Raw genomic sequence first — 23,818 nt, 5'->3', positions numbered from 1 at the left:
CAAGTGTTGTCAAACCGAGACGAGCATGTTTACCAGTATCTACAGTTGGTCAAACAGGCTGTCGCTTTTGTAAAAAAAACTAAACTTATCCAATCTTCAGGCATAGAATAAGGAATAATACTACTATGTATAGAACGGCAACTATCCGCTCCCCAACAGTTTCTGAGCTGGGATTACCTCACCCCCCCTCGAACATTGTTAAAACTTGAATCGTATGCGTCAGACATGACACGAACTTGTGAAATACGGGATAACGGTAGGGAATTTATGATTAATAGAATGTTTCCTGTTTCACAGCGACGCTGTCACCATCCAACACTTGTTTCTGCAATGGCCAGTGTGCCTGGAGTGGCGTCATGAACGTGTCTGCCTGCAGGTTAGGATACAACTTACGTAAGCTAATGTTCGCAATCAGTGGTGGCCCTAGCAAATAATTATGTGGTGCGAGACCTCAAAATAGCGCCCGTCAGCCCCTCAAAATACAAAACCCAGTCGCTCTCCTCTAGATACGGCGCTGCTGACCAGGGTAGACCAGTCTTGTTGATATTGGCGCAACCCATACGACAAAGAAAAGATTTAAAAGATGGGTTGCTGTTGCAGTTGCTTGTCATTTCTTCTCCTCAGCCATAACACCTTGCCAAATGACGTAGATTCAAAAATGTTAAATTGACCTTCAACAAGTTTATTTACGATAATTACGTTGAATAAATGATTCTGATTCTTGATATGTGTAGTGCGCTCCCCAGTATTTGGCTGTGGAAATGGTATTGATCAAGACATGAAGTGTTCCATGTTCTGAGGAACCGTTCCATTGTACGACGCTGTCTACTTGGCATTGCTAGCTGTCCTCAAAGTAAATAAGGCCGAGACCTAGATGATAGCAGCAACGGGAGCGGGATATGGCTTACTTCTGCTGGCATATGCTTACACATGATCGCGTGGAAGTCGTCTACACGCGCTTCACAGAACATACCACGTAAAACACATCTAAGACAAAAACGTATCTAAGCCTAAAATGCAATATTGTGTCCCCAGGTTCGGCTCGCCGGCGTTCATCTCTCTGCCACATTTCCTGCATGGTGATCCGGTACTACTCGACATGGTGACAGGACTGAACCCTGACCCTGAAAAACACGAGTTCTATTTCGCCATCGAGCCTGTAAGCATTTTTTTTGTTTTTACCTTTCTCTTTCACTCGAAGATGCCTGTTCACTCTGGCCTTGAAAGCACCCGGGTTATATGCATTCGGAAATACAGAAGACAATATATTCAATATTTTTTATTCGCATAAGTACTATGATGGTGTACAAGTTGGTGAGTTACCCATGAGTTTCACTTCACAGACCCTTTCGGGCACAACAAAATACAAGTTTAAAAGAGAAGGAAGCTTTTCATTAAGGTATTCACTAGTGCTGTAGTAACATTCATTAATGAGAACAAGGGAAGTGCTTTTATTTTTAACCCCCGACGCAAAAACGACGGGGTGTTATAAGTTTGACGTGTTTCTGTGTAAATGTGTATGTGTCTGTCTGTGGCATCGTAGCTCCCAATCATATGAACCGATTTTAATGCGGTTTTTTTTGTTTGAAAGGTATATCAGTCGAGAGTTTAGCTCTGTTTGGTGGAAATCGGTTCAGGTCTTCAAGGTCATCAGGTCGTTTGTTACACGCTCAGTTTGCTTGCAAGCATATGTGGGATCTGACATTTGAAACACTAATGTCTTCTGGAACCACTGAGCAGACCGTCTGCTGTTAGCGTACTTTTTTTCTGGTCGGGGGTTTTTTTTTAATTTTTGACACTTTTTCCTTCTATGCCGCTATTCATGTACGGAGACCCGGTATGTACGTATCTATGTAAATAATTATTCTTTCCTCTTTCAGAAGCTCGGAATCCCTTTAGAAGTAGCGGCGCGATTCCAAGTCAACGTACTCATAGAGCCAAGCCCAAACATAGCGTGAGTCGAACAATCATTAATTCCTTAAGATAATAAGAAATTCATCTTGAGTCCCGTGGTAGCTCAGTTGCAAAAACGGTTAATTTACATCGAGAGGTTGCAGGTTCACATCCAGCACGGGCCTAAACCAATGATTTTCGAAATTGTAAACATCGTGAGAAATGCGTTTCAGAGGTATGTGACCTAACCTCTATGGGCTTTATTTCCCGGGTTGAATGGTCAAACAGGCAGTCGCTTCTGTAAAAAACCGGACCTGCCAAATCTTCAGGTTAGGTTCTCAACTCGGGTTGTCCTCTCGGACTCCGTGAAAACTGGATAACACTAGGGAGATGATGAATAAGAAATCTATCGTGGTAGCTATTTCAAACCCAAGTGTGGCCGGGAATGTAATTTTCCGTAGCATCAAGTATCAACTCCACTTGAGCAGTGTTTACTTAGTACTTTCAGCTTTTTTTTTTATTTTAGCCGTTTCACTTGGGCAGCTTTCGCTAGCCAGACAATACACGCGTTATTTAATTAAAACTCCTTCATCACGATGACTTCTTCTTAACGAATGATTTTCTTTTTATTTCCAGTCTCTTCGAAAACGTACCAAGAATGCTGTTCCCAGTCTTCTGGGTACAAGAAAAAGTGTTGATAGACGAACAAATCTCCGCGGAGCTCCGCATCGTGCGCGCCACCTTGGATTGGGGCGCGACTGTGTGCGCGTGCGCAGCGCTCGCGTTCGCCGTGCTCGTTGCCATGGCGACGTGGTGCATGAGGAAGCATGTACAGCATGATTTGAAATTTGAGAAGCCGAAAGACGAGGCGGAGTTGAAACTAAATCCGAAATGAGGAAAAAACCCTGTCAGTTTGAATCGCGCGCGATGCGATGAATAACGCGCATTTTGGTCAACATAAGCAAATACTGTCTACGTCATACGCCTATTCGTCGCACCGCGCGCGACAGCGTGACCGTGCAGTCCCCGCAGTTATACCTAAATAATGAAAAGAGAATTAGAACATTGATGTATAAGGTATTATAGTTGAATAAGAAAGAAGCTTGATTGGTGATAGTTCAGTAACGCTACGGAAAATTATGTGGCGTCCGGCGGGGAATAAGAAACGATATAATCTAGCTATAACTAAAATAAAAAGAAATATATATAACGACAATGGTACTGTTTCCATTATTTCACGAGTGGTATTAAACAGATAGCTATATGAAAACATCTATAAACAATTGAATATTTTTAAAATATGACCATAACATAGGACATTATCTTTATAAGATAAGGCAGACAAAAACGCCATGTGACCTTGGTACCATTAGACAATAATATTAACACGTTGACAGTCCTGTGACCCATATACGGGACGTGACGGTCCGTGACCCACACATGAGTCACTAAGAAACGACCAGGTACGCACTAAGGGCGGGTGGACTCATTATTTACGTTTTTAACAGGAAGTATAAAAATTTAAGTAATATACGGAACTTACAAGGAAGTCAGAACATTTTGTATGGGGACTGTCAACGTGTTAATGCTGCTGTGGCAATAATTGTACCGTTGTACCATTAATTGTACTGTCTAGTCGGACCGTGGTACAATTACCGTGGTAAAGTTACCGTGGTAAAGTAGGGAACACAAGACAATATAAAGTAAACCCAGTTAAAAGAGTGTGCCATAACTATGTGAAGCAGGTGTACCTAGATTACCTAGAATTCGCGCCATGAAATGTCTACCGGCTGGGTGCGCTGGCATCGCAGTATATTATGCTAAATCTGTATACATTATAATTATTGTAACATTGGCACTGGTGGGTTAAAAACGCCACATTAAAGCAATTCATCTAAAAAAGTAATATTGCTATTTGACAGTTGTTTGCATTGCGCGCTTACTTTTATGTGCACAAATGTCACATTGCAATATTGCTTCGTTGTGCAAATGTCAAATTGCAATATTGCTTCGTTCTTCTTTTTAGGTGAATTGCTTCGACGTGGCCTTTTTAACCGGTGATCCCTGTAAACACCTCCTATTTTTTCATTTTAAGTTATACTTGTCATTTTATTATGCGCCGAAAAGGAATGCGACAGATGACTGGACAGCTGTTAAATCTAGAATAAGTGAGTGAAAGAATTAATAACCCGGCAAATCAAATAGGCGTCTCGTTGGTTTCACGTGTACTGCCGACATAACCTTGTCGGGTTAATATAGCTATTGTAAATTTCTGAGAGTTTCTGTCTAAAATTGACGTTTGTTTCATAAATTTTATGCATGTCAACTTTGATCATTATATTGGCCTGTCAGTCATCCGTCCCTTTCCATTTCGCTGGATAAGAAAAACTCCTATTCCCAGCAGTCTTACCGAGTAGTCTTACCAGTTGAACTACTGGGAATTTCCTTCCCAATAGACTTACTGAATAGTAAGACTTCGCTTTTCCAGATACTTATAAATTAAAATAAAATTAGATGTGTTTTGGAATCAGCGCCATTGTATGATTTGGCTTGTCAATTAGTTCCATTTAAATCCGCGGAACTTGTACTCGCGAGTATTCTACGTGTTAATTATATATTTTTTGTAATTATTCAAACTGACCAAAGATTAAACTGTACGTAGAAATAAATCAACTATTTTCTATGTATTTAATGGACTAGTGTTTTCTATTTAAAGCTTGCTGCACACTGCAGCAGCACTATTTTACAGCGGATAAGAATAAACAATTATTTTTATAATGAAAAATATACCTGTTGATAGGTATCTTTAATTATATCACTTTTATCATTCCTAAGAGTAGTTAGTATAGTTCCCTTACACCTTAAAGTATTGTTGACTCATTTTATTTTAAAATCATCTACAAAATAAAAATGAAAACTTAGTATTTACGCATTCCAACGTTTTACATAGTATTTCAGTAATTTTATGACATTTATTAATAGGAACAATAATATAGGTTTAATTTAGAGACAATAGTTATAATAGGCGTTATTTTTTTGTATTCTGTGATAGTGTGTTGGATAGAATAAGCGATATTAACTTTACGCCTAGTATTTTACTAAGAGAACGATGACGGAGAGAAACATTGCTATATTATTTTTCTCAGGCGTTTTTTATTTGTTTTTAAAGTGTTATTTCATCCGAATCTTAGATGTAATCTCTAAATACTCCTTTTGTATATTGAAATATAACATGAAATGTTATTATCAGTGTGGCTGTGAATCACATGCACGCATATAAGTAGGTAACTACCTACCTAATTTTCATATCATATTTAAGTATAAATTAAAATTATTTTGTGCAGTTATGGACCAAATCATCACATTTAAAATAAGTACAATTTAGATTTAAATATATTACTAACAATAACTAAGAGTGACTTTTAAAGATATCAGATTTTTTTACTATGGAATAATGGAGGTTGGCAGGTTGGTATCATGGTGTAAGAAGACCAGGTATGCTCAAAACTGACAGCTAGCATTTCAAGGTTAGCCCAGCTGACGTCATCTGACCCTGGGTTGCCATTTCGTAAAAAATAAATTACCCACGACCAATGTTTTTAATTTACTTTGCAAGGAAATTTTGTACTTTTAGTAAAAGATTTACGTACAGTTTTAATGATTTTTGTATGTGTGGCAAATAATAGTAATTAAATACATTAGTCAGTAATTCACTTAATCTTCAATAATAAAATTTGCGTCCTTGGAATGTTGGAGATACCAATTGAATGGTAACACTTACGTCATCAATGGACTAGCAATGGCGGCTTGTCATAGGATTGAGCATACCTGGTCTTCTTATGCCATGGTTGGTATAGTCGAGTGGCTCTATCTGGCGGATTTTCTAACACAACGGCTCACAATGAAACCAGCAGGCTCTGCTCGGGGCGCGAATTATATAGAGGCCTTTGACCAATAGCCATTCGACGTCCATCTACGTAGATACTATTAGCTGCATTTATTGGTCTAAGCCCTCGATATAATTCGCGTCGCGCGCAGCTTGGTTGTCATGCAGACCCAGATCTATCGTGGACCTATTCATTATCGATCGAGGATCAGATATTATAATACTGATACCATGCTAAAAAGATCCGACCTCGAACCCCTTTATTATGTGACAAAAAATAATAGTACATTCAAAAAAATAAATAACTTAAAGGTACAAAGTACTTTCAATGTAGACAGATAATTTCTTATTATTCCTTTTTTATTTGGATAGGTAATTATGATTTCAATACCGTAAAATGCTGTAACTTTGCCTAGTAAGTGCAATATTGCCTATTTCAGTTGAAATAAGATATTCCGATTAGAATAAACGTCAAATCGCGTGCAAAGTTACAGCATTTTACGGTAGTTAATCCAGTAGGCTCTGCACGCGAATTATATCGAAGCCTTCGACCAATAGCCGTTTGACGTCCATCTACGTAGATAGCATTCGTATCGTTTATTGGTCGAAACGCTCGATATAATTCGCGCGCGGCGCGGTTATCATGCAGACCCGGCGTAGTGAGTGTAATAAGAACAGTGATACTATATTACGTTGTTGTATAGATGAAACAACATTATGCAACAGAAAAGACACAGACAAACATACAGCAGAACTTATTTGTAATAGTTTCTTCCAACAAAACTGCGAGAGACACACAAGTTTAACAAGGAGAGTTGAATGCATTAATATTTGCCGAACTATGAAGAATGATTAAGGAAATTGTAATAAAAACGTTATCTTATTCGAATTGTTTTATTTTATGCCTTAATTCTGTTGTGGATGAAGGATAATAAGATTACAAAGGGGTACACATGGTGTTAGTGACACCGTAAAAAAAAGACAGAGAATGGAAACGCAGAGGGCTGGAGCAGTTTTTAGGAATACTTTCAGGGTCCATGACAATATCATGTGTTTATTATTCTTCGGCGACGTTTTAACAACCGTACACAATAACAACAACAATACACACATCAAGAACAACAACACATTTTACACAACAACAACAACACGGACACATAACAACAACAATTTTAACACACACACACACACAATACAACAATTTTAACAATAACAACAACACTAACAACAACACACAACAATTACCAACAATTAACAGGTAACAATTTTGGTCGAAGTCTCACTTTGATTTCCAATAACTTTTTTATTATCTTTGATTTGACTGCTTTCATTTTTTCACCTAGCGGTACATATCCTTAGGCATAGTTGTTAAGTAGAATAAAATAATTATTAAGAAAGGGATAGCGAAAAAATGATTATTTCTGAAGTTAGTTAGTTAAATCTAGAAAAAGGTACAAAATGGGTCATATCTCCTAAACTGTAAATAATTGCTGAACATACATGGGGGTGTTTCTGGTAGTTAATGAGCTCCTCTATCTAATTTTGTATACAACTTCCAACACAACACTGGTTGGATCGTCGATCCCTAGTCACACTACCAACTTGTGGCTAGCGGGGTACTATGCTCAGTTCGGTGCCCCGAAAACATCCTTTGGCGGCAGCACACCCACGCCGACAAACTGGTGACCACGACGTGATTTGAACACTGGGCTGTGGGAAACTATGGAAAAAGCAAACCGTGGAAAGAACTAATCATGAGCGTATTCACACCATATCCAGTCTGTGTTGCAGAAGACGAAGAGTTAAAAAGCATCTGTGTCATATCCTCCTAAGGCACGGATTTCCAGACACAATAGTTAAACAATGGGATTAGTACTACTTAGGGCCGTGGGCCTTAGGAGGATATAATATACGTAGTATAAGTACATCCTAACAATTTATTAGCCGCGATATCTTTTACGAGGTATCTACAGGTTGATAAGCAAGTCGATAAATTTTGACATTTATATCAAAACCTACACAATGAACGTGCAAAAAAAAACAATGTTGTAAATGCAATGAGATGCTCTGAGAAATTATCTGGAGGGTTAAAAACGCTACATCGAAGCAATTCATCTAAAAAGCAATATTCCAATTTGACATTTGCGCATACAAAAATAAGTGAATTGCTTTGATGTGGCGTTTTTAACTCCTGATAGATAGTATACCAAACTTCAAAATTCGAAGATGTACAGTCATGAGCAATATCATGTATCCACTTTAGAACCCTGTCGCACTATCATATTCTTACGGTTTAATTTGTCAAAAAAGTTAATGTGACATGGTTTCAAAATGTATACATATTAATACTCGTGACCGTACCTAAGTATACGAATCGCTACACTTAAAGTGGATACTTGGCAAGGCGAAATGACAATACTTAGATGGACTAAGGCAGTTACGGAATGGTGGCCAAGGAATAGCATACGACATCGAGGCAGGCCACCATGGACCTGATGGTCGGATGACATTGCGAGGTTTTAACTTTACAAATTTCTTTTTTGACTTGTTAGTACACTAACAAATTTGCATGCCTATGTTATAGCCAAATATGCTGTACCTACTTGAATAATTATTTTACCACCTAAAATACCATATTTGTGCAATAAATTATTTGATTTGATTTTCTGCCGAAAAGCTGTGGATGAGACTTGCGCAGGACGGGAAGTCATCATCTCCCTAGCGTTATCCCGTTTTCACGGGGTCCGCTTACCTAACCTGAAGATTTGACAGGTCCTGTTTTATACAGAAGCGATTGCCTGTCTGGCCCCCACCCGCAAAGGGAAAACCAGCCCAATACAGGTTAGGTCACATACCTCCGAAACACATTTCGCGGGAATGTGGGTTTCCTCACGATGTTTTCCTTCACCGCTGTATACCCATTCAAAGTTTCCATAATATAGAAATTCTTTAAATACTAGAGACAATCCTTATGAAACAAACAAATACCTACTTCATTTTTTAAGATAAATACCTAAGATATTGTCAATCAATGATACTCGTCCATACTTATCTATAAGGCGGTATATTCTAACAGTACAGACGTCAGCTTGCAAAGTCCTTGGTGCTATTCACACAATCAACCTGGCAGGACATCAGCTAATAGGGCAATTTACCAATCATCAGGTACCGCGGGCACTCCTGCGCAAGCCAGCCGCCAGCTCAGACTTGGCAATATGATAGTAAAGTGGTAAATTAAAAAAATAAATATTTGTTACAAAAAAGCAGACAAAATGCTGCTAATATTCATATTAGCTGTTGTGGGTAAGTGTTTTATTTCGCTTTGCTTTTTTTTTTCATTATTTTCGGATTGGATTTTTTAATTATCGAACCGGAAAAATGGTTCCGTTGTGATATGTTATTTTTTAGTTTTTAAAGTTTTGAAGAACGTCAAACGAACGTCGTCGTGTGACTTAAAAGTTGATTAGGTATTAAGTTATGTATGAGCATGTATGGTGATCATTAAAAAAAAACTGTTAAGTTACAAGTAGGCGACTTAAGTGTGGTAGATTTTTAAATCGACTAAGACACCAATTTAGAAGAAAAATTGTTGTAAGTTACCTACTAACTAAATGAATGCGAATTTAATATAAGTACGCAAACTTTTACGATTTAAATAGTTGTGATGAAGTTAATTTATTAATTGTTTAAGTGGATAAACAATAATAAACCCATACTTAATTTAAAAAGCGATGTTCTCGATCATTCTAGAGACTATTGTTGATGTAGTTTTTGTATCGTCCCGACAATAATTTAATTTATAATTTATAAACGTCTCGACGATAACAATTTTGTCTCGTAGCGAAAAAGTCCCGACTTAGGGTACAGGGTAGGGTAGGGCTAAATTAGGACGTGAAAGAAATATCTAGAATAATCCATGTTTATTTATTTATTTATTTATTTATTTGTTGCATGTCACATGGTGGCTTACAGTTCTTAAAGTAAATAATGTACAAGCATGTGACACCCTGTAAGGGCACCGCAAAAGTATTCCAACAATAACTTAAAACTAAAAAAATATAAACTATTTTTTATATAACTAAACTTACTTTAGAATTTAAAAATTATATAATATATACTACCTACTTATACTATTATTATTTTTAAGAAATTATCAGTAACTAAGCTTTATTTTATATATTTAGATAACAATAAAATTATATTATTTATTTAACTTATTACAGTCATTAAATAGCTCTTCTATCTTATAAAAGGCTTTATTTAACAAATACTTTTTTAGTAGTTTTTCGAAATTGGATAACTTCTCTTCCTTTTTAATATAGCTAGGGATGCTATTGTAGATTTGAATAGCCATAGAGTGAGGACCGGATCTGTATAACTCCATTGTTGTAAATGGGAGTTTTAATTTATGTAAATATCGGTTATTTCTTTTAACAGCTGTGATTTGGGTGTAGAGGTGCATATTCTTTTTGACAAATTTACAACACTCTAGTATATATATAGACGTTAATGTTAATATGTTGTATTTAATGAAATAGGGTTTACATGAAACTGTTTGGTCAATGTTAGTAAGTATCCTGATGCATTTCTTTTGTAGAATAAATATATCTTGAATAATTGTACTATTGCCCCATAATATTATTCCGTATGTGAGCCTAGAATGGATGTATGCATAATATGCCGCAAGAGCTGATTTGAAATCAGTTGTTTTTTTGAGTATAGTTAATGCGTAAATAAAAGAGGAGAGTTTTTTCGTTAATTTGTAAATATGTGATTTCCAGTTTATATGAGTGTCTATATCGATTCCTAATAATGTTGCTGTGTTTTCTGTGACTATTTGGGTGTTGTTATACATGTATTGTAGGTTCAAAGACTTTTTCTGGAATGGCCTAAATTCTATAATTTTACATTTTTTATAATTTAATTGGAGATTATGTGCACGGGTCGTCGGGATCGTATAATTACGTCCTTCAAAACAAGATCACGGTTAAGTATATCCCAATGGGAAAGTCAGAGTTACATCCATCCAAGATGATCGAAGTACCCACACCTCACCGAGCTTTCTATTACCAACCGAAGGACGTAATATACTATCCCGACCCGTTTACTCTAGCCATAGAGGCAGCCAACCAGCTCGCGACACCAAACACTACAGGACCCCGATACCGACCCCGCCGGCGTGGTCGCCGCTCCAATCAGCGCTTATCGCTATCGACCCACATTGGGGCGATTAATTCTTTTAAATATTTTTTCCTCTCAAACGACACCCTGATCCGAGGTTCGCGCCCAACTGGGCACCCTCAGGCCTGTTGTATTAAACGTTGTACCGGGTGAGAGCCTTCAGCGCTCCCCATTAGTCCGGCCAAGTAGTTAATGCCATCTGCGGCAAAACTACAATAAGACACGTCAAAAAAATCTATTACCAACGTGATAGGTGGTGAGCCGTATCGCCGTCTATAATGGTCGAAACCCGCATACCATGCAAACAAATGAGTAATTTTCTAAGAATTTTGTGATTCCTCTAATATAGATAGCGTAGTTTATGTACCCTCAATGTAGCGTGAATAATATGACCTAATAGTTAATATTTACATTATAGCAATATTAGTATGAGATAACCCAGAAATGTGTAGGTATGTATTATGTAGCTCTGACCAGATGAGTTTGGTATTTCCTGCCGACCTGCTTGTATTCATTTCCTATACGATGCAGAGTTTAGACAGACACAGTCACGCCTATCCCTACTGGGTTGGGCAGAGCTGCAAGTTATCAGAAAACTTAGGAATAACACAATAAGCTGTCAGTCAGCTGTATTTCCAGATTAGGGAATGACGGTTCGTCGCAATACATAATTACTTAACTACCTTATACTACAGTACAGTCATGAGCAATATAATGTACCCACTTTAGGACTCTGTCGCACTAACATATTTGACATTTAGTGAGACTTACAGTTCAATTTGTCAAAAAAGTTAATGTGACATGGTACCAAAGTGTATACATAATTAATGCTCGTGACCGTACCTTGTCACCATCTCGTTTATCATACCTATCTTGGTGAACACTCAAAACAATATTTGGCAAAGGTTTGGTTATTGTTTACAAAACAGAGTGACTACATAACTTTGTATTACTAACACTGACTTGTTATAGACAAATAGACTCACATTCGCTGAGGAGTTTTTTCTAAAAAAGTATGCAGGACCCCGATACCGACCCCGCCGGCGTGGTCGTCGATTTCCCTCAATCAGCGCTTATCGCTATCGACCCACTAGTGTCGATTAATTCTTTCAAATATTTTTCCTCTCAGACGACGCCCTGAGCCGAGGTTCGCGCCCAACTGGGCACCCTCAGGCCTGTTGTCTTAAACGTTGTACCGGGTGAGAGCCTTCAGCGCTCCCCATTTGTCCGGCCAAGTAGTTAATGCCATCTGCGGCAAATCTACAATAAGTCACGTCAAAAAAAAATCAAAATAAAAAGTTTTCGAATCGTGTTGTAGAGACATTAAGTTATGGAGATAGTATTTATTTTGAAAAACAGTTTTATTACTGCACTAAAGCAACAATCCAATGCGTACAGTAATATTTAACAAATCACAAATATGGGTAACTATTGTGATAAATAATACAATCTTGAGCTTAGTAATAGAATTGTTAAATTAATTAACATCAAATATATAATAATAATGTATATAATTCATTTTATAAATAATAAGATTTAAATTCATTCATTTCAAAAAATACTCTGCATAATCATAAATAAAAAATAACAAAACGTTTTTATGTTAATGGTAACACCATAATCTAAGTTTTTGTATGTTGTCTGTATTTTTTTCTTCTTCTCCTCAACTCACTGCATAATGGTAGTAATTTGTTAAACTTAATTTTAAAATACAGTCCATTTATAATTTACACCAGCTTTTTATTTCTACAAGAATTGTTGAGCTTAAATTATAACAAATGGAAAATTGCATAAACAAGTTTAATGAACTATAAAAATATGTCAATATCTAAATGTTGAGCAATCATGACATAGGCTGGCAGTATAAGTTCGTTCCCTCAAATTAGGTTATTGGTGCTAATTCCTGTAAACACCATCTTAATTTTATTTTAAGTTATATCTGTCATTTTCTTATCCACCGAAAAGGAAAGGGACGGGTAATCGACAAGCATAACATTTATGGAAAACACGTCTAATTTAAGCACAAATCTAAAACAACCGTCTAAAAATTTTACATTGGCCAATAACCCGATAGAATTAAGTTGACAACGTCAAACAGTTTGCATACAGCGAGACACCATTTTGATTCGCCCGGGTTATTCATTCATTTAAAGTACTTATTCTTCCTAAAATTAAGAGCTGTGAATCATCCATCCCTTTCCTTTTCGGCGGATAAGAAAATGACAGGTATAACTTAAAGTAAAATTACAAGGTGTATGCAGTAATCGGGGCCATTATGGCTGTTAAAATAAAGTGCAATATCGGTTGTAAAGTGTCGTTACATGCCGTAGCTTGTGACAAGATGCGTCGTGGACATTTATTTACAAGGATTGGTTGTCTATTTGTTATACAAGGTCTATGATTACTAAGTAACATAACTGTTTAGTTACATGTTTTTTTATCAAAACAGTTTTCTTACTTGGTAAACAATAACCAAAGCTTTGACAAATATTTTTTTGAATCTTCTTCTTCGTCGTTCCCTCACTGTTGAGGATCGCGACCACAGGTTATGGTTTTCCACTCGGTACGGCTATATGCTGCGTGGACCGCCCTCTATATGCTGCCGCCCACCGTCTTCTTCAGGATGTCAGACCACCTCTTAGGCGCTCTTCCTCGCGCACGTTTGCAATCCGTTTGCCCAACGATGATCTGCTTCTCCAGACTGTGCTTCGGAGACCGCCTAATATGTCCGAAGAAGCTTAGGACACGATTCCGGCATATTGAGGAGAGCCGCGTCGCGTCTAGCTCTTTAATATGGACTCATTCGTACGCATTTTTTTTTCAATACATATTCAATATTCTTTATTTGCATACTACTATGAAGACGAATTTATTCCCATTGGGGTAGCCAGAGGTACATCCATCTCAAGATGAACTGAGTACCCAGTCTTCACCGAGCTTTTTGTTAGAGCAACAAGATAACTGGTGAGCTGTACCGCCGTTATGATGGTTAAGCCGACTGTATTAGTGCAAATTTAAAAATAATAATAAATGTATGCCTTTAAAGCTCTATTGAAGAAGTATTTTATGAAACATTGACTTTGACATTTGCGCATATAAAAGTAAGTGCGCAATGCAAAAAAATGTCAAATAGCAATATTGCTTTCTTAGATGAATTGCTTCGATGAGGCCATTTTAACCCCCCTGATCTGAGATTCGCTTCGAACCGGTGACCTTACGATGTAGGCGCCACGCATTCTCAAAACTCAACTCACAACGGAATCTCGGCTAATAAAGACAAATCTCGGTCCAACCTACCCGCACTAGATCGGAGTTGTGGGTGTCGGAAGTGGCCAGATTGAGCGTCTAACGACTTCCTCACGCGACCACACGACCTCAGTAGCTGGCATTTAATTGACAAATTGCATATGCAAAGACGTCATACCGATATCATTGTGGCAAAGGACGTCGGTGGAACGTGCCCGGGGCGTATATAACTGTAGAATGTTGTATAGGCGTTGAGGAAAATTTTATAGGAATAATAGATACTCTATCACGATAGATATTATCGTATAGAGCGAAATGTTACCTACTAAAAGACAACGTTGCATATAAATCCAAATTCCCTCAATCAGCGCTTATCGCTATCGACCCTAGGATCGATTAATTCTTTCAAATATTTTTCCTCTCAGACGACGCCTTGAGCCGACGCGCCCAACTGGGCACCCTCAGGCCTGTTGTTTTAAATTTTGTACTGAGTGAGAGCCTTCAGCGCTCCCCATTTGTCCGGCCAAGTAGTTAATGCCAGTCACGTCAAAAAAAAAGATATGAGGAACGAATTTTATTTTAATATTTTATTCCTCGTTGAGCACCTATGACGTATAGCCTAGTGCGGTAGATACTCTCGATCACGATAGATATCGTATCTATAGAGCGATATGTTACCTACTAAAAGACAACGTTGCATATAAATCCAAAGATAATAGACCAAACAAACAAACTAATAGAAACACTTGGCATAGTTATGTTTCGTAAGGAAAATATGAAATAAGTACTTAATATTAAGAATAAAAACTAAATTACACTTTACAGTGGGTATTGGTGCTAATTCCTGTAAATACCATCTAATTTTATTTTAAGTTATATCTGTCATTTTCTTATCCGCCGAAAAGGAAAGGGACGGGTAATCGACAAGCATAAAATTTATGGAACACACGTCAATTTTAAGCACAAATCTAAACCAACCGTTTAAAAATTTTACATCAGTCAATAACCCGACACATTAATTTACTCATTCTTCCTAAAATTAAGAGCTGTGAATCATCCGTCCCTTTCGTTTTCGACGGATATGAAAATGACGGATATAACTTAAAATAAAATTAGGCGGTGTCTCCAGGAATCGGGGCCATTATAATTCTAATTCTTCTTCTATCGTGTGGGTTGCGAGGTGAATTACCAACATCATCAACCTTGGTGTCAGGGATATTATTGAGCCGCCAAAGGCCCCTGTCATGGCTCATGTAGCGACTACTTACTTACATCAGTAAGTAGTAACCGGGACCAACGGCTTAACGTCATCTTTTTGGACAATCAGGTGGTCAGCCTGTAATGTCCTAACCGGGATTCGAACCCCGGGGCCTCCGGATCTTGAGCCCAACGGTCAACCACTGGACCACGGGGGGCGTTATAATTATAATTCTGGTGTGAGTTTTTTAATTCTTTATGTTCCAAATTCAAATTGAATTAAAAACTTCGGAAATGTTTCGATGTTTTGGTGAGAAGTATTACATAATAATGGACCTTATAGTGATAGATACTTTGACAGACAGACCAACCACAACTCTCTACCTATCGGTATAGGCAGAGCGACAAGTTACTAGAAGACAAATTGCAGTCACCTTAAGTTTATCGTTTATTATCAACTCTTTATAATGTTGGAAAGGACGTTATTTAAACCACTCAGGTGACTTTCATCTATCTATCTGACCTTTCAATTGATGTCCTCATCGGATGCAAACCGCATAGAATGTATATTCATATTCATTCATTTGTTTTCGAATTCATGTTTACATCATAAATGATTATCACGTGCTCAACGGTGAAGGAAAACGTCGTGAGGAAATCCTCTTTCCCGAGAAATGCATTTTCGGAAATATGTGACTTATCCTGTATTGGGCTGCCTTTCCCTTCGCGGTTTGGAAGGTCAGACAGCAATCAGACAGGCATTCGCTTCTGTAAAAAACCGGACCTGTCAAATCTTCAGGTTAGGTAAGCGAAACCTGTGAAAAACGGAATAATGCTAGGGAGATGATAATTCATTTATTCATTGCAAAGTCACAAGCAGTTACCTAATTTATATTTAATTTAGGTACCTATTTTATGCTATAAAAGTATTAAACTTCAAAGTAGTGTAGTAATTACGTGATCACATATCGAGTTAATCGAGTTTGCGCCATCACAGACCGATTCCAAACATCAAACGTTGTTTCAGTTGTTTGTACTGCCTGCCACAGATTACATAATGTATCTACTGCCTTGATCCAGATTAGATGCTTTCGTCACATTTCCGACCAATTAAAACCATCAAACCTAAACTACTAACCCAAATGCCCGACTTTACTCCAAAGTAAACATAAAAACTCTATTCTTAATTACAATTTTGGACCAAATAGGCTGAATGTTTTTTAAAGTTTTTGCCGATAACCGCGAGGTAGAAAACTTATAGAAGGTGCAAACTTATAATTTGCGGGTGGCGAAACAATGAACTACAAAAATAGCTAACGATTTACGCAATAAGTGAGATGCTAACGCTACAACCGGCCGCAAAAGTTAGTTTGTATTGTAGTGTGATGAGTTGACAGCAGGCTAAAGTAAACAAGTGAAAATAAGGTCTAAAATCGTTTTTTAAGTGGTTGATTAAAATTTACCTAAACATAACAGACTAAAGGACTACGTAAGTTTATGAGAATAGCTAATAATACGAGATTTCCAACACTATTTCACACTAACAATAACATAATAACCAATCAGCAGATTTACACAAGTTTGACGTTTTGAAAAATGTTGCCATAATGAAACTCAAAAAGCTACTAATAAATAATGAAATAAAATAAATATAATCTTTTTGATGGTTAAAATATGTACCTATTTGAAAAGATAATATTTTGTTTCAGCTGCGGTGTCGAGGAGTGAGGAAGATATAATGAAGAACCTAACCACAGTCACCTGGGCGCATGCCGTGAATAACAAAACTTATCTTGAAGCGGCTTTAGCTAGTAAGTAAATTAATACCACGATTTTTATTGTTCAAATACAAGTAAAAAAAATATCCTATAAAACATTTAATTTCGTCTAAACATAAGTTAAAATATGTATAGGTACTCCTTCATCTTAACGAGATGTAATAATTATTGATAATTGTTAGGGGGAGCTCCAAATTATGCCAATATTAACTGATTATTTTACTAATGCTAAATTGAATGATCCTATATGATTGACAAACGATATTAGGCAATCAGCTCGTCCATACTTCTTCCTATTCGAAGAATTAATAAGATTGTAGACTTTCGAAAATATTCCTACATTATTTTATGCAGTAGCTGCTAGCCAGTTCCACAAAATCCAAAAGGAAAGACGCATCTAGCGCGAATCAAATGCTTTATTAACTCCAGTTAGCACTGTAGTCAATAAATTAAGCTCAGGCGACATTCCATGCTTTGAATTCTTTGGAAGAGCAAAACAAATGTTTTTGTCCTTCTTGTATCGTGTAGGTTAGAAAAGGACAGTGATATTGGTAATGAGAAAGATTTGTTAGTTTGCAATGCGTGGTAGTTCAGTGAGTTTCTGTAAGTAATGGACTTTTAACAGTTCTTGAAAATAAATTATTTCGCATATTTTCTTAAACGGGCACGGGACTTCCCTAATCAACCGGTAGAGGTTTAGAACATACTCCACGATGCTATTAAAAGCTTATGTTTTATTTAAGTTACCCTCAGGGGCCTATTTCATAAAACTTACAATCCTAAATAACGACAGTTGGTGATCGTTGCGTAAATAATATTATAATTATAAAGCTGTAAATTATATCTAGTCACACACTTCGCAATGTACACCGAATGTCGTTGTACTTTACAATTGTAAATTTTATTAAATATGTCCCTGAGGATATAAAGAATCTACTTTAGCAGAATATATTAACTAAAAACAGTCGGTTTATAATTTAATTTTTAAAGCAAGAGAAAAAAAGACATTCTTTAAGAACGTGTACCTTACTTTAGGTCGCATTACCTACCATTTGTAGGTGTTCAAAATAACATACTATAACATCACACCTGTATCCCCGATGGGGTTGGATTGTGTTCTAATGCGGACCTAATGTTAAAAAGACAGTCGCTCAAGTCTCCATCTTAAACCACAGTCCAACTCAAAAATAACGCCACTCACCCATTGCACAGCTGGCATTACAAACAGCACAATAAGAGTCCGGCGTTCCTAGAACACTTGGCAATTAATAACAATCACCCAGACACATTCGGGCTTCACACATTAGTGCTAGTCACTAGCTCGTACACGCGGCTCCGGTTGTAACTTCCACACTCCAGGCTGATTTCATAACATAACATAAACTCATGACTATATCTCAATCGCAAGATAAACCAAGTATCCATACCTTACCGAGCTTTCTGTTAGACCAACGTGATTGGTGCTGAGCCGTATCGCCGTCTATAATGGTCGAGCCAACAGTGTTAGGTAAAACCAGGGAATCGAAGAAAGAGGTTATAATGTCTTAATGTCAAAATTTTCCTGTACACAAAGGTTGCCTGGAAGAAATTGCTGCATGAGCAATAAGGCCGCCTGTTGTGCTTTTCTGTATATGCTGTCCTTATCTCTGTATTTCGTGTCCATTGTGCTCAATAAAGTATTTTATCTATCTATCTATTGCTCATTTTGTATAGGAACCGCTGACGCCGGTTCAACCTCACTCTCTTTTACATCTACTCCTCTTTTCTCATATTCCATAGCCACTTTACCGGTAAAGTATATTTTATGTGGTAGGCAATTTTATAATTATTTATTATAAGATACTTCACATAAAAGTATTTTTTGAAAATAAGGTTTTCAGCTTTCCTGTTATAGGGAGGAATCTCCTTGCATGATAGTCGATATTTGTTTTCTTGCCCAGCAAGTTATGATACACAAGACAACATTTTAATATATTTTCGCAGAGCCCCATGCGTCGTAAAGTTTGTGGACGAGTGGAATGCATAGTTAGAGTATGAACTATTTACTCATACTTGTATGGCGCGCTTTTCGCGCTCACTTGGACCTTGAAACCACTTTCTTTTATACCGTGAATGTACCTTAAAGGATTATTTGTCCAAAGCATTTCCCAAGCAACCAGTAACAGTAAACTGCCTGAAACTAGAATTAGATAAATGAAAAGGTCCATCTAAAAAAAATAACGGTCAAACAAAATCATAAAGTTAAATTGTTCAATCTAGCATTCGCTATAACTATAAACTATAATAAAGGAAACATGCATTTACGATTAATAAACACATATAATGTTTCACTTATTAGAACAAGTGCAGGATGTACTCTTGTTTCCAAAGAAGCCAATTATAATGTAATTCTGCAAACTCGACAAGTGAGTTCTCTCAATGAATTTATGTATGATATGAGAATAAAAACCGGCCGAGGGTTTCATTTTCATTTCTTTGAAATGTTGAAATTGGTTGAAGTTGTTGAAAGAAACATTATTTCTTTTGAATTCTTGATGAAATTAAAATGTTGTAAATGTGTTCCATATTTTGTATTTTAGCTTCTTGTTGTTAACTGTATGATAGGTAAACTCGTAATTTATTAAGATCGGCGATTCGATAGCATAGATGTACGTATAGGTAATACAAATTGATTAACAATATTACTTACTTTTTTCACAAAACCGGTATAACTTCTAACATCAATAATCTGAACCGATTCTTCTTTTAAGGTGAAGTCTCTATGCTGGAAGCTGACATCGTAATGGGGACTATTAGGGGTAAAGATGGCCCCCCTCTACCTATAATGGCCCATCCCCCCGCGACCACTTCTGACCTGACCTTAGCAGACTTCCTCTCCGCTGTTGCTCAATATAACAAGGGTAACTCTAAACCGAAAGGAGTCAAGCTGGACTTCAAGAGCATAGAGGCTTTTGAAAAGAGTCAGGACCTGATCGCTAAATATACCAAACCTGAGGTAAGTTTACTTAATTCAACTATATTTATAACTTTGGTTTTTAGAAGTGACAATACAAATTTTAACACGTACAATTAGGAAATTACTTATGACAACAATCTAAACAAATTATTATTCACCTTGTCTAGTGTATTTCGGAATTAATCAGTCTATTAAAAAGATACAGAAGTCTCTGTAAAGTCGAAACTTTGAAAGCATAAGCCGCAAATTACATTTCAAATCACGCTACTGAATATTGAATTTAAAATGTTAACCAGGCGAACCAAAACACCCGAAGACGGTAACATTAAAGCATAATTTATGACACCACACAAAATGAGCTTGTTAACGCTAATCGTCCCGAAACACCACATTTGGACTATTAACATCAACTACAAAAAATATTGGACCTAAAGTTGATCCCTGGTGCAGCACAAGCCAAAACCTGTCCTTTTCCGCTAATAATAAAGCCGCTAATTAATTTTTCGCAACGTATATATTTTTGAGAAGCGTTTGAGGGATTTAAGACTATGTTCAAATTGTTTTTAAGTAGGTTTTTGAAGGGAATATTAATGCAGACGTCTAAATTAAAGCATGACATAGCGTGTGAATTTGAATTGGTCTTGCCACTTGTGTGGTCGATGCGCGGCGCTTCAGTACCCAGATGGCAGACATTTACATTAGGTTTGTTATTCATACCGTCTGAAGTGGTTATGATGTGGCCTTTCCTGTTGGAAACTGTTGATTACTCATTCAGATGGTATTTAGTATGATTTTAATAAGGTATGAAATTGAATTGCTTCTATGCTGTTCTGGGAGTAAATAAAAAACATAGAAAACGTTCAGCTGCTTGTCTTCCCGGGCATGTCGTAAAAACCGACAGAGGGATTGTGTCATCTAACATGATGGACTAATGTTATGGGCGATAGGCTGATCCCTTATCACCATAAGGTACACCATATCCAGCTTGCGACATCGTATCAACAGTGGCTGCAAGTTGTCTTTGATTACTTGTGGCTTTGCCCACCCCATTAGGGATTACGGGCGTGAGTTTATGTATGTATGTATGAAATTGAATGCATTAATGCGAAAGATTATTTGTCGTTGTTACTTTGTTACCTTCAAATATAAACGGTAGGTACAGTTACAAATTCAGGCTATAAACTTATAAATCGGTCGGTATAATTTCCACGTTGGTCTATAAAGTCTATATTCCAATCATAAAGTTTATTTTTTAAATAAACATTTCATCTGTAATTTAATACTTAAATGGAGCTCCAGCGGTCATGCATGTGGTTCTGAAAAAGCTCATGAACTTTCATTCATTCATAATGCGTGCTAATGCAAGACGCATATGTGGGTATACTGGGTATGCGCTTGCGCCGCGGCGGTCCATTCCTCGTACCGCTATCAGTTATTAGCATCTAGCTTGTCTGCTTTACTCGGACGATTCGCCGGTCGCTGCTATGTTTGCTGAATGTGAAAGTAACCAATTATGTTTCGTAATACATACTTGTACGAACATAAACTTATGCGTAATAATTACAGCCTAGGGTCTAGCAACCAACCATTAGAAATTTCGTACCGCCATTTTTTGATTTTTGGATCTTAGAAAAAATATGATGTACCTAATATTGTGACATCTTGCATAATATTTAAATATCCTTTGACATCTAAAGCAGTATCAAATACGCGTCAAACACAAGTCCTAAAAATTGATTGTCTAACAACTTATGGCTTTCCCTATTTTATTGAGAACCGCGAGTGTGAATTAATGTACGTATTTACGAGTTGCGCATAACATGATGCGTGCAACATTTCGCTATAACAGACAATTTATTGCATTCATTCCCAGGCAATAAACGTTTTCATAGTGCGTGTACGCATAAATTCTCAAAGCATTTTCAGACAAGACTATTAACCAAATAATTGTTTGTTTTATAGCACCCGTGCTTAGAGAAAAACATCCGTTCTGCTTTGACAAGGGCAGCGGGTTTGAATTTGAGTTACAATTATTTAATTTAGCTATTTTCTCTTTGTAAGACTATCAATTTCAGACAACTTTGTTCTCAGGTAAACTTCCCAGTATGGCTGAACGCAGACATCCTGCCTGGTCCAGTCAAGGCAACCACTAAACCGGTGGACCCTGTGAAGTTTCTGACTCTAGGGTCGAAGCATCCTCGTGCTGTGATGTCGGTGGGTTGGACCACCAACTATGGCAAGAACGTTACCGAGGGGGAGTACAGCAGGGATCAGATCGGGACCATGTTGCGCATGATCAACGAGTATAAGATCAATCAGACAGTTACTTTCCCTGTGAGTATTTTTGGATTCGTCTGTTAAGCTAATATTTTAGTTTAGACCATAAACAGCGTGTTTATATCTCATTAAACTACGTGACATACTTACATAAAACGTACATAAAACTACGTGTCCGAATCTTATGTTGTTACATATGGTCCGTGGTGCTTTACGGTTGTGAAGCATGGACAATTAAGGAAGACACTAGACGGCGTCTCGATGCCTTCGAGATGTGGTGCTACCGTCGCATGCTGCGACTAAGCTGGACCCAGAAAGTCACCAATATGAAGGTTCTCCAACGCGTCGGTATGTCCCGGAAATTGATGCAAACTGTCAAAAAACGGAAAGTAGCGTATTTGGGGCATATTCTTAGGAATGAAAGATACCAGCTGCTTCAATTAATTATGATGGGCAAAATTGAAGGGAAAAGACGTCGAGGGAGGAGGAAGAAGTCATGGCTGCGGAACATCCGCGAATGGACCGGCGTTACAACCGTAGAACAGCTGTTTCGTCTTGCTTCTGACAGAGAAGAGTTCTCAAAGCTGATGGCCAACGTCCAGTAATGGACAGGCACTAGAAGAAGAAGAATATCTCATTGCCAAGCACAGACTTCCCCTCTTCGATTGGAGGATACGGAACATACTCCACCAACCTAGAAACTCCACTAGCAAAGAAACACGGAAACCCGTGTCAATTTGTAAAAAAATATAACCAAAGCATACAAGCATTCATCACAATCATCAAACTTCATATTTGAATCTTCTCATGTAAGTATAAAAACTTCAAAATCTACCAACAGGTCCGAGCCGGTCTAGCCTGCAACAGCCAGCCGGTCCTTCTCGACCTGCTGCGAGAGACCACCTCCCTCAACTCGTCAATGACGGTGTGGTCCAGCGAGGGAGACGCCGTGGAGGTCGACCGCATGCGGGCCCTCATCCTGACCGTCGGCTTGGAGCGCACGTACCTCGACGTGCCGCACGAACTGGCAGCACGCTTGCACCTCCCACCATCCGATGTCGGAGCTAAGAACTAAACTGATTATATTTATTTATTATATTATTATTTATTCGTGTTTTATTTCTCCCAAGAATACCTAAAGGCAAACAAACTTAGATATTCAAAATCAAAAATACCTTTATTCAGTAGGTAAAATAGATACACTATAAATCGTCATTTTTTTAACATAACGAACGTCTTATCTGCCTAAAACTACTGTATCTTCTCACAATGTATAGGAAAACAAGCTGCAAGAAAAATGTCGGCACAGGGCCCTAGACTTTCTTAAAAAAAACCATAAAATATCGTCATACAATATAGTAATTTGGCTGCCTTATATCAGTTCCTAGACAGTTAATCCCATGC

General features: G+C 37.5%; 3 protein-coding genes across 4 annotated transcripts in view; all 3 read left to right on the top strand.

The window, feature by feature from the left end:
- The window catches only part of LOC126368425 (protein peste-like), a 59,470-nt gene extending 52,808 nt beyond the window's left edge, over positions 1–6,662 (top strand). Inside the window, exons 8-11 of the mRNA XM_050012421.1 lie at positions 298–376; positions 1,036–1,159; positions 1,881–1,954; positions 2,530–6,662. Of these exons, the coding sequence (XP_049868378.1) occupies positions 298–376; positions 1,036–1,159; positions 1,881–1,954; positions 2,530–2,788 (536 nt within the window). The 3' untranslated portion in view covers positions 2,789–6,662. The remainder of the gene's footprint in view (positions 1–297; positions 377–1,035; positions 1,160–1,880; positions 1,955–2,529) is intronic.
- Positions 6,663–8,875: 2,213 nt separating this feature from the next.
- On the top strand, positions 8,876–23,518 carry LOC126368478 (protein FAM151A). 2 transcript variants are annotated; one of them, XM_050012498.1, is made up of 5 exons: positions 8,876–9,082; positions 17,113–17,214; positions 19,932–20,176; positions 22,229–22,471; positions 23,256–23,518. In XM_050012498.1, exons 1-5 carry the CDS (start codon positions 9,052–9,054, stop codon positions 23,487–23,489), a joined length of 855 nt encoding a protein of 284 aa, XP_049868455.1. In that variant the 5' UTR covers positions 8,876–9,051; the 3' UTR covers positions 23,490–23,518. The 2 variants fall into 2 exon arrangements, with proteins under 2 accessions (XP_049868455.1, XP_049868456.1); XM_050012499.1 differs by lacking the exon at positions 8,876–9,082 and adding an exon at positions 16,742–16,892.
- On the top strand, positions 22,626–23,240 carry LOC126368514 (uncharacterized). Its single transcript, XM_050012542.1, has one exon. The coding sequence runs from the start codon at positions 22,687–22,689 to the stop codon at positions 23,017–23,019; it is 333 nt and encodes a 110-aa protein (XP_049868499.1). The 5' UTR covers positions 22,626–22,686; the 3' UTR covers positions 23,020–23,240.
- Positions 23,519–23,818: the final 300 nt, after the last annotated feature.

This window comes from Pectinophora gossypiella, chromosome 7 (assembly GCF_024362695.1).
Source record: "Pectinophora gossypiella chromosome 7, ilPecGoss1.1, whole genome shotgun sequence".
NCBI classification, from domain to species: Eukaryota; Metazoa; Arthropoda; class Insecta; order Lepidoptera; family Gelechiidae; genus Pectinophora; species Pectinophora gossypiella.
This window is presented reverse-complemented; position numbering and strand designations above follow the sequence as displayed.

Bases quoted from the DNA above. Each gene is read 5' to 3' on its own strand.
- LOC126368478 (XM_050012498.1), top strand. From the start codon at position 9,052: ATGCTGCTAATATTCATATTAGCTGTTGTGG. The intron at 20,177-22,228 runs GTAAGTTTACTT...CTTTGTTCTCAG, and splicing joins CTAAATATACCAAACCTGAG to GTAAACTTCCCAGTATGGCT. The intron at 22,472-23,255 runs GTGAGTATTTTT...ATCTACCAACAG, and splicing joins ATCAGACAGTTACTTTCCCT to GTCCGAGCCGGTCTAGCCTG.
- LOC126368514 (XM_050012542.1), top strand. From the start codon at position 22,687: ATGTGGTGCTACCGTCGCATGCTGCGACTAAGCTGGACCCAGAAAGTC.